This window comes from Lycium barbarum, chromosome 2 (assembly GCF_019175385.1).
Source record: "Lycium barbarum isolate Lr01 chromosome 2, ASM1917538v2, whole genome shotgun sequence".
In the NCBI taxonomy this organism is placed as follows: Eukaryota; Viridiplantae; Streptophyta; class Magnoliopsida; order Solanales; family Solanaceae; genus Lycium; species Lycium barbarum.
In genome coordinates, this window is record NC_083338.1 from 1,887,070 (window position 1) to 1,896,689 (window position 9,620).

General features: G+C 33.3%; 1 protein-coding gene across 3 annotated transcripts; it reads left to right on the top strand.

The window, feature by feature from the left end:
* Positions 1–3,821: 3,821 nt before the first annotated feature.
* Positions 3,822–9,306, top strand: LOC132629206 (uncharacterized). 3 transcript variants are annotated; one of them, XR_009578146.1, is made up of 8 exons: positions 3,822–4,019; positions 5,744–5,824; positions 6,560–6,818; positions 7,076–7,317; positions 7,400–7,605; positions 7,707–7,799; positions 7,905–8,006; positions 8,703–9,306. XR_009578146.1 is itself a non-coding variant. In XM_060344921.1 (6 exons), the coding sequence occupies exons 3-6, from the start codon at positions 7,600–7,602 to the stop codon at positions 9,144–9,146; spliced, it is 645 nt and encodes a 214-aa protein (XP_060200904.1). In that variant the 5' UTR covers positions 3,823–4,019; positions 7,076–7,317; positions 7,400–7,599; the 3' UTR covers positions 9,147–9,306. The 3 variants fall into 3 exon arrangements, 1 of the variants encoding a protein (XP_060200904.1); XR_009578145.1 differs by lacking the exon at positions 5,744–5,824 and having other exon boundaries at positions 3,824–4,019; XM_060344921.1 differs by lacking the exons at positions 5,744–5,824; positions 6,560–6,818 and having other exon boundaries at positions 3,823–4,019.
* The last annotated feature ends 314 nt before the right edge of the window (positions 9,307–9,620 follow it).

Consider the following 9,620-nt stretch of genomic DNA (forward strand, 5'->3'; position numbering starts at 1 on the left):
TGACTTGACATTTGGCAGGTTCATCAGAAATGACCCACTGAGAAATACTCACTAGCTCTGCTTGTGAACTAGGCCCTTTTTGGCCATCCAGGGGCGTTTAGATGGGTTTTTTGGTCGTTTTTCTGTTTTATGAAAAATTTTTGTTAAATAAAAATTTTATTTCTTCAAACAGTGGTGGTAGGGTTCATTCTCTATGGTCTCCATTGTACATAACAGTGATATAATTATTTTATATGTTGACGTAGGTCTTCTTCCCCATCGGATAGATTCATTATAGTAAATTACTGTGCTTCAGTCCCTAGTTAGTGGATAGCTTGTCTTGACTCTCCAATTGAGTTACACGTTGGTTAAATGGAACTGGGGTTTACTAAAAGTAATATTTACCTAACTTAAATTAGCAGTTTACTCTCCATCCTTTTTTAATTTATGGGGTGAATTATCTGGCATTACTCATATAGTTTGCATGAATAGTTAAGTTTCCCTATCGAATCTAGGTATGTTGTATGCATGGTTGTATGTGTGATGTGTGTTTTGAATTTTATTATTCTTACTACATAACTAATGATATATTTAATGATTATATCTCAACTTCTCAATAGACTTTATCCAGCCCACTTACTACTAGTCAGGAACTTCGTCTGATAGAGATAAGACATTAATTTAAAGAATGCATTATATGTAACTTCTGTTAGAAAAAATTTATTTTCAGTTCTAACCAAAAGAGAGATGGATAGTTAGTTTATTTTTCTTGTAACTCCTTTGTTATTGAGTTTGATAAACATTTTATCTTTTGTGGTACATTGATGCGTGGACACTTTAAATTAATAACTCTTCTCAACTGAATAATGCTAATCTGTCCCATAAGAGAATTTTTTTTTTTCGTGAATTGAATGAACTTATCTATGGCACTTTGTGTCTAGGTCATTTTAATCTGAATAGAATTTCGAAATTGGTCAAATGATGAACTTTTGAGGTTCATTGAAAGTGGAGGCACTACCAACTTGTGAGTCTTATTTAGAAGGAAAAATGACTAAGGGATCTTTTCTCTTAAAAGGAAATAAAGTTAATGATAAATTAAGATAATCCATTCTGATTTGTGTGGTGTAATGAACTTCAAGGCAAGAGGTGATTTTGAGTATTCTGTGACATTCATAGAAGATTACTCATAATATGAATATATTTATTTGATGCTCTATAGGCCTGATTGTTTTGAAAATTTCAAGTTATTTAAGGCGAAAATGAAAAGCGTCATGCGATTTGATCGTAGTGGCGAGTACCTCTCTGCAGAGTTCATTAGTTACTTATTAGATAGAGGGATTGCATTTTTAATTGTATACACCAAGTATTCTACAATAGATTGGTGTGGAAGAGAAAAGAAATATGACTCTTTTGAAGGCATTAAGATTAATGATTGACTTATTTATATTTGCTTTTTCGTTTTGGTATATGTCTTAGAAACTGCGAGTTACATTCTTAATTTAATTCCTTCTAAGTTAGTACCTTTCTTAATTTAATTCTTTCTAAGTTAGTACCTTTGATACCCATAGAACAACGGATAAGATGTAAGCCAAATCTGCAACATGTTCTAATATGAGGTTGTCTAGCACATGTGTTCAAAGGCAAAAAACAGATAAGTGGGAATCAAGAACGGATGTACACATGTTTATTAGATATCCAAAGAGAACGAAAGGAGATTTATTTACTGTCCTAAAAAAATAAAGTAATTATTAATACAATTGCTAGATTTCTAGAAAGGGCTATTTAATAAACCAAGTTCCTAGAAGTAAACTAGTTTTATAGGAACTGAGCAAAGAAATAGCAAATAAGTCATCTAAAAATTCAAAAGTTCAAGAACATCTAACCGACAAGTCAGGGTTGACGTTCCATTGCATTTAAGTAGTGGGAGAAACGTTAATAGGTGTAAGGAAATTCACTACTTTTAAGTAGTGAGAGTGATGTTGAGTAAATAACACTATATGAAGTAGTTAATATTTCAATACCGAAAGGCAATGAAGAAATATTAAGATTCAGGAATATAATAGTGTGACTATAATAGTAGTAGTACTTAGTCGTAGTGGGAGAACAATAATAAAGATCGGTTCGGTGTATACTCTTAAGATAATTTCATGATAGGATCCTGAAGAGAAATACACTTCTGGGAGAGTTTCATGATAGGATTCCTGAAGATCTTAGTACAGAACCGGTCAATTACGCGAAGCACTACTAGACGAAGTTGTATCAAGTTTTTGTTGCAAAGAACTTATTGGCTAAGACTTTTGGTAGTTGTGCAAAAGGAATACATATGAAAGTTGTAAATGCATGGTTAAAAGTCTAAGTGGGAGATTGTTGGGGTATATACCATTAACCATGCGTTTAGACATGGTATATTCTAACAATTGTCATGGTTAAAAGTCTAAGTGGGAGATTGTTGGGATATATACTATTAACCATGTATTTGGATATAGTATTTATTATAGAACAATTATTTATTCATTTTTTAATACAGAATTAAATAGATCACGTACTAGTATGTGTGTCCTTTACTTATATAGTAGATGATTTAGTGTATAGAGTTTAGCTTATACATGGAAGATTAAATCATCGGTTCTTATAAATATAAAGTTTATGTTCACAATTTAAGATGGAATTTGGACAAAGCCATCGGTATGATTGTAGCACAAAATTAATATAATGTATCTTCATTATGGGAACGGTATAGTTGCGTCTTCTTGTGCTAGTACATTTTGTATGTATTGAACGAACCAAGTAGAGATAAGTGTTTTTGTACTGAATATATAAAAACAAATTCTCTAGTTTATTAAATGTACTTACTTATACTCTTAATCTTGATATAATTGTTATGATCAATGTGATTTGTTCAATATTTTGATTATTGCGGGTCTATGTATTCCTGATAAATTGGATAGTGGCAAAATACATTTGTGAAATAATAATTAGTTGATAGAATCCATGTCTCGACTTTGAGATTGATGATACCCCTTTATGAATGCTTATAAGTCTCATATGAAAACCCTGCAAGTGGATTTTGTATCTGTCACATGATATAAGTTAAGCGAAAATATAAAGGATTCAATTAGTCAATGAATTAAATTGTCAATGATTTAATTTAATTGATTGGTATCTGTAATCTTAACATGGGGAGTTAAATAAGATTTAATGAAAAATTTCGAAATTGAACTGAGGAGTGTAGTTACGATTTTTTAGTGGAATAATTCGTAATTTATTATGGTAGAATTAATTCAGATATTTCGAAATAATTTCATAATAGGAAGCCTCGTTAATTAAATTTTGTGGTCCCTGTTGTGCCCGAATAATAAAGAATTAAATGGAATATTATTTCTTGGTGGAAAATAAATACCCAACAGGTTTTGGAAAAGAGTGAAAACCCTAAAACTTGTAGTTATAAAGTAGGGGTCTTATTCCATAAGGAGGCTAAGGGTTTTACAAGTTTCTACACTTTTTTCATAGAAATTCGCCCACACGAATTTCACAAATTCTGGTATTATTCGGGTTACACAGCAGAAGACTGTGGAACTGAAGGATGATCATCTCGTGGATGGTGTGTGTTCGTAGTTGAAGATTCGATTCTTGATCGCGGTCATGCTTCAAGAGATAAGTATTATATTTGATTAATATCTTAATTATCACTACCAAAAAAGTGCCTTTTAGCCACGGTTTTTTAGCCACGGTTCCAAAAACCGTGGCAAAACTAACCAAAAAATGATAAATTTTCTACGGTGTTAGAACCGATGGCAAAATTTCGTGGGCAAATAAGGCGGGTACTAAATTTCACTCCCACCCTTTATTTTAATTTCCCCCCATTTATTTTTCTTTTGGTGTTTATTAGTTTTCTCTTTCAACAAAAGCTCTTTCCACCCAAAAACTTCACCCAAAATTCGTACTCCACCAAAATCATTCGATTGCTTCATGAAAATTCAACTGATTCACCGTGCATAGCTTCGAATAGTAGCGGAAAATTGTAGAATCGCTTCTTCCAGGTAACAAATGTTTGAAAGTGGTAATTGTTTTTGTTCAATCTTCAATGGGTTCCTTTTAGGGTTTCTTTTTGTGCAAAATCTGAAAGTTTTTAGGGAAAGGAACAATTTTGGAAAGAAATTCCCTATGCATGAAAGAAATTTGGCTTTGGTCGCTTGTGTTCGTGAGTTTTACTTTGAGGTACTTTTGTGTGTGGAATTGCTTTTGTGATTTTTGATTAATAAAACTACCACTACTGGGAGCGAAGCATCTATATGTAACACCAACTATGGATTAAGTGTAACTCTGTTTTCATAACTCAATTTCAATGGATTTAAACTATAGGCAAGTGTAGCCTATGTTGAAACTGTTTGAGAAGTGAGTTGAGAAAGTGTGACTTTATTATGGTATTAGATAATTAGAAGAAGCTATTCGACTATTCGATCACAGATTTATATTAGCTACTGAGTCTTTGCTGAACTTTGAGTAAGTGCTATGCGATGCTTGTACCGTTTGGTTTCTGGAAGATGAAATATTTTGAAATTTGTACCGTTTGGTTTATGGAAGATGAAATATTTATACTTTTGGAAATCAAAATTCAAGATTTCATTAGAAAGTTTTGATCTTTTTTAAGAATCAAGATTTTCCAGAAATTTACCTCGTGTATTTTTATTTAGCTGGCAAACTGATAAACATAAAATAAGGATATACAGATTAAAGTCAGAACTTTCTATAGTATCCATTCTCTATAACAACATTTCACTGTAAGGGCCAAGTTGTTCTAGAACAGACTGTTTATGTTATGTTGTAATATATGTTCTTTATAACAACATTTGGCTATAGTAGCCAAAATATATCGGAACAAACGATGTTATTATAGAAAGGTTTGACTGTACTCTAAGTAAGCTATATACATTGGAAGTGTAAAGTTCTGAACCACAAATTTCACCTTGTGAAATGGGAAAAGGTTATCCTACCAAAGAATCAGGGTGGGTTGGGAATAAGAGATCTAAACAAATACAACAAGAGCCTACTAATGAAATGGTGGTGGAGGTATGGCCAGGAGACACCTAGCCTCTGGAAAGAAGTGGTCAACATGAAGTATAGGAAACTTGACAACTGGTGCACCAAGAAAAATGCAGCCCCTCATGGTGTTGGTCGCTGGAAGTACATTAATAATATGAAGGATGACTTCTTCCAGGAAGTGTCCTTTAGGATTGGAAATGGCACCTCTGTAAAGTTTTGGAAAGATAAGTGGTTGCTTAATATTCCCCTGAAAGACTCTCTTCCTAATAGCAACAGAACCAGACTCCACAGTTGCAAGCAATAGAACTAGTGATAGACCATAAACCTTAATTATGAACATTATTATAGGGAGTTCAAATTGTCAAAACGGAATAAAAATTGATTTTTTCTTATTTTCCTCACTTAGCAGTGTATTTAGCATCAGAGATTTGCTTATTAAAAGTATCATGTCTTATATGTTCATACAAGTCATGAATGAAGAAATTTTGTGTTAAATGGGTTATTTGAATTGCAATCCTGCAGTTAAATGAAATGCCGGAGAGAATTCCTAGCGCTATATGTTATAATATGCGATTCTACTGTTGTCTAGCTATTGTTATTAATTAATTCCACTGTTGATCTGTATACCTAGTATGAATGCAGCATATTTATTCATATTTCATAAGAGCATACCTCTGTTTACTTCTTATTGTTTGCTGGCTGTTCATCGAGTTTTGGATAGTGATTCGAGAAGTTACGGTTTGAACTGCTATTGGATATTGGTTGCTGGATTTCTTATTCTTAATCTGCTTCTTCTCAACTGGTTAGTATCGCATCGATGTAATATCAGTTCCTTTGTTGTAGTTTTCAGCCTTAGTTTACGCATTTGATATCATTTGAATGCTCCCTAAATTTCTTAAACTCAATTATTTTGTATTGTATAGAAGAAGGCAAACATTACCATGAATGAATTGTTTTTCCTTCTCTCTTTTTGTTCTTTTTTTGGTTGTTGAGGGATGCAGATTAGTGATTTCTAGATTTTAATTTGTGTTAATAGAAATAGGTGTTGTAAAGTTTGATGAAGTTTTTTTCTTTTCCTTGTTGTGCGGGTAAGAGGTGCTTATAAAGGCTCATCAGGGGTGAGTCACTGTTAAAAAGCTAGCTTTTCTTCTTTGGTTAAAACATCTGGTGAGTCTTCTCAAGTGCTAGTAGCTTCCTTTGCTGGTCACTCCCTAGTTAGTACTGATATTGGTTTAATACAGTGATAGTCACACCCATTTATGCTCTGTATTTGCGCAAGGATTTGACTCATTTAGTTTGAAATTTCTCTAAGATCATCAAGTTGCATACTAAGGAAACTAGTTTTAATTGGTGAAATTATCTTCACACAAAATTGTGTCATGGAAATAGAACTAGGACCTGTTAATCTACTTGGCTTGTTTCAGTTTATTCTAGTTGTCCTTGTAGTGTTCTCTTCTCCCTCTTTTCAATAGATTTAAGTAACTTAAAGTTTTGTATCCTTTAAAGTAACCTCTGCATGAAAACTATCATATTCTAGGAGACCATGAAAAGAAAACGCAAGAATTCAGCTCAAGCACTGTTGGAAAGTCTAAGAGGACAGCAAGCTGATAATAATAGCCCAACTTCTCAAAATCTGCAGCAACAAATTAGTGGTGATCAACTTGATGCCCAACATGAGAATGAGAACATAGAAACCCCTACACTCAGTGATGACAACTTAAATTCTTCTTCAAGCTCTAATGAAGCTAACTCACAGCAGAAAGAGAAAGAGGATCCCTTACTTGTCAATATCAGAGGTTAGAGATAAACTTAATGCAATTGTTGAATTGAAATAATGGAGTTTGATTGGTTGTTTAAAACTGTTATATCTTGGAAGTTTTTCTGTTTGCTTGTTCTTGTTTAGGTATGGAATGTGTGTTTGTGTGTGAAATGAAGACTCTAACTCTTCATCTTATGTTGTTGTTAACAAAAGAATTGAATTCCACTTTCCTGGAAACATAAGAATGCAATTCCGCTTTCTCATTAATGTTGATGATTGCTTGTTAAATGATAGATATTTCGACTGGAGAAATTACAACTCAAAAGATGCAAGCAGATCGAGTTTGGAACTTGGAAAAAAATAAAAAAATTATGGTGGAACTCAACGGGGATGGACAAGGAAGTGATAATGGTTCAAACTTGCTTGTTAGATTTCTTGGCAAACTTTCTCAAAAGTCAATAATTTGTCCAATATCAGTTGAGAGATGGGATAGAATGCCAGACGCGAAAAATCGCCTACAGTGGCAGCTTATTGAGGTAACTATCTTAATTTTTTCAGGTTCAATTAGTATATCTTTTTTCATTAAATATTGGTTCATGAATGTAAATTCATTTGAAGGAGAATTTTGAGTTTGATTATGCTGTTGGAATTAAATGGGTGATGCATACTTTACGCGATAGATGGAAGGCCTATAAATATACATTAAGAAATAAAACCTTCTACCCTAACAAAAGTAAGGAAGAGATACTTGCTAATCCTCCGGAATCGTGGATTCTATTGAGTGGGCTGCTTTTGTGCATCACTATCAAGAAGAGAAGATGAAGGTAATTGTTCTTTCATAAAAGTCTAGTTATCTCACTTAATTCATGTCCAATAAAATCAATATATATATATAATTAATTAAATTGATCTTTGAGAATCGCAGAAACAAAGTGAACAAAATACAAGAAATCGAAGTAAACTTAAAGTCCCGCATGCCGGTGGTAGCAAAACCAATGCAAGGAGAGGTCGTCAAATGGTAAGTTTCTTTACCTTGAATTTTGTTTTGAAAATCACTTTATTATACCAAATAAAATGTGTTGCATGCTACTTTGTTTTTTAATCTATACTTGATTAATGATAGGAGAAAAAACATGGAAGGCCTGTGTGCCGAAGTGAGGTTATTTTGTCAACTTTACTGAAAAAGAATGGCAACTATGTGAATGAAGAAGGGAAGATTATAGCTGTAAGTTCTAAACACTTATCCATTTTCAAATTTCAGTTATAATGTTGTTTTCTGGTGATAATTTTCTCAAAAATGGACTTTATTTGTTTCCCTTTATTATGTGTATCTGATGAGAACAATGAGTTTGTGAACCTTCTAGTGCTCAACTATAAGTCCTTAATGGTGTAAAAAATGCATCAACTCTGGTTTCCCTCCTGAACTCAATAGCTGACTAAGTAAGTGAGTGTGGAGTGCTGAACTTGAAAAATAGGAGTAGGATTTTGGGTGCAACTACTATTTTATCTCACCAGTTATGCATTTTGACATGCTAAATGTATAGGGAGTGTGTGTTTGTCCTTTTTTTTTGTTGTCCTTAAGGCATGAGCTGTGTTTTAGGCTCTAGAATGTTAAAATATGTTAAGTACCAGTCTGTCCTTGGGTTTTAGCCACACTCTTGCCATCTATCTGATAGGATTCAATACAAACTTAATACTTACTATTTCTATGAAAACATTCAGTGTACAGTTACAATATATATAGAAAACATTCAGTGTACAGTTCTAATAACTCTAATGTCCAGAACACCCCACACTTCTAATTGCTTTGCTTTCTCCTAGTTTGTAGTTGGACTTCTAGTTTAGTGATAATGCTTTCTTTTCCCCTGGGATGTTAGCAGCATTGGTATGAAATATCTCATTTATTTTCTTTTACTTGTAGGATAAAATATCGGAGCATCTATCTCAAGATCAAGAACATGCTGCCACTTTAGGTGTTCCGTTGAAGATATTGGCTCATCCTAATGATGATATTGGAAAAGTATATGGAGCTGAACATTCTGGTCGTGTGCGTGGTTTGGGTGGTAATATTTGCCCCTCGACTGCTTTTGGAATGCCTAAACATTCAATTAGTCATGCGAATCTTGGTGGTTCTAGTAATATGTCTCATCTACGTGTTGAAGACCTAGAGAAGCATGTAGGAACCTTGAAAGAGAAGCTCATTGGATATGAAAAGACCAAAGAAAAACTTGAGGATACCAAGGAACAACTTGTGGAGACCAAGGAATGGCTTGCGCAAAATGAGAATCACTTGGCAACTCTTCATAGGTTTTTACAAGCTAAATTTGGTAGTGAGTTGCCTAGTTTCAACTTAGATTCTTCTTAGCCTTTTGTGCATAGTATGTTTTTGAACCACTAAATATGTAGTGTACATAACTTTTTGTATTTCCATTACACTAGTAATTGTGGTGGCTTTTTTGTCTATTCAACGCTTGAAACTTATGTTTAATTTGAGATATATGATAAGTAGAACATTGAAACTTTGATCTTGTGTATTATGCCCAATGTATTAGTGAATGCTTATCATTATGTATTGATACCAGGAAAATGTAGGGAAATAATTCTATTAAAAAAAAAAAAAACTGAGCACATTTGCCACGGTTCAACCGTGGCTAAAAAGTATAACTGAATTTGTATACTACTTACATTATCCCTTAAATTAGCCACGGTTCTCGTGTGGGTAATTAAAAATTCCAAATATATTTTCATTTTTCTGCTGCAAAATTTAGCCATGGTTGGACCGTGGCTAAAGATAAAATAAACCGTGGCCAAATAAAGGTTACCACGGACGCAAAAACCG

What these genes read in the sequence shown, in the direction of transcription:
- LOC132629206 (XM_060344921.1), top strand. An exon ending in CAAGGAGAGGTCGTCAAATG is followed by an intron (nt 7,800 to 7,904) that starts GTAAGTTTCTTT and finishes GATTAATGATAG; the next exon opens with GAGAAAAAACATGGAAGGCC. An exon ending in AAGAAGGGAAGATTATAGCT is followed by an intron (nt 8,007 to 8,702) that starts GTAAGTTCTAAA and finishes TTTTACTTGTAG; the next exon opens with GATAAAATATCGGAGCATCT.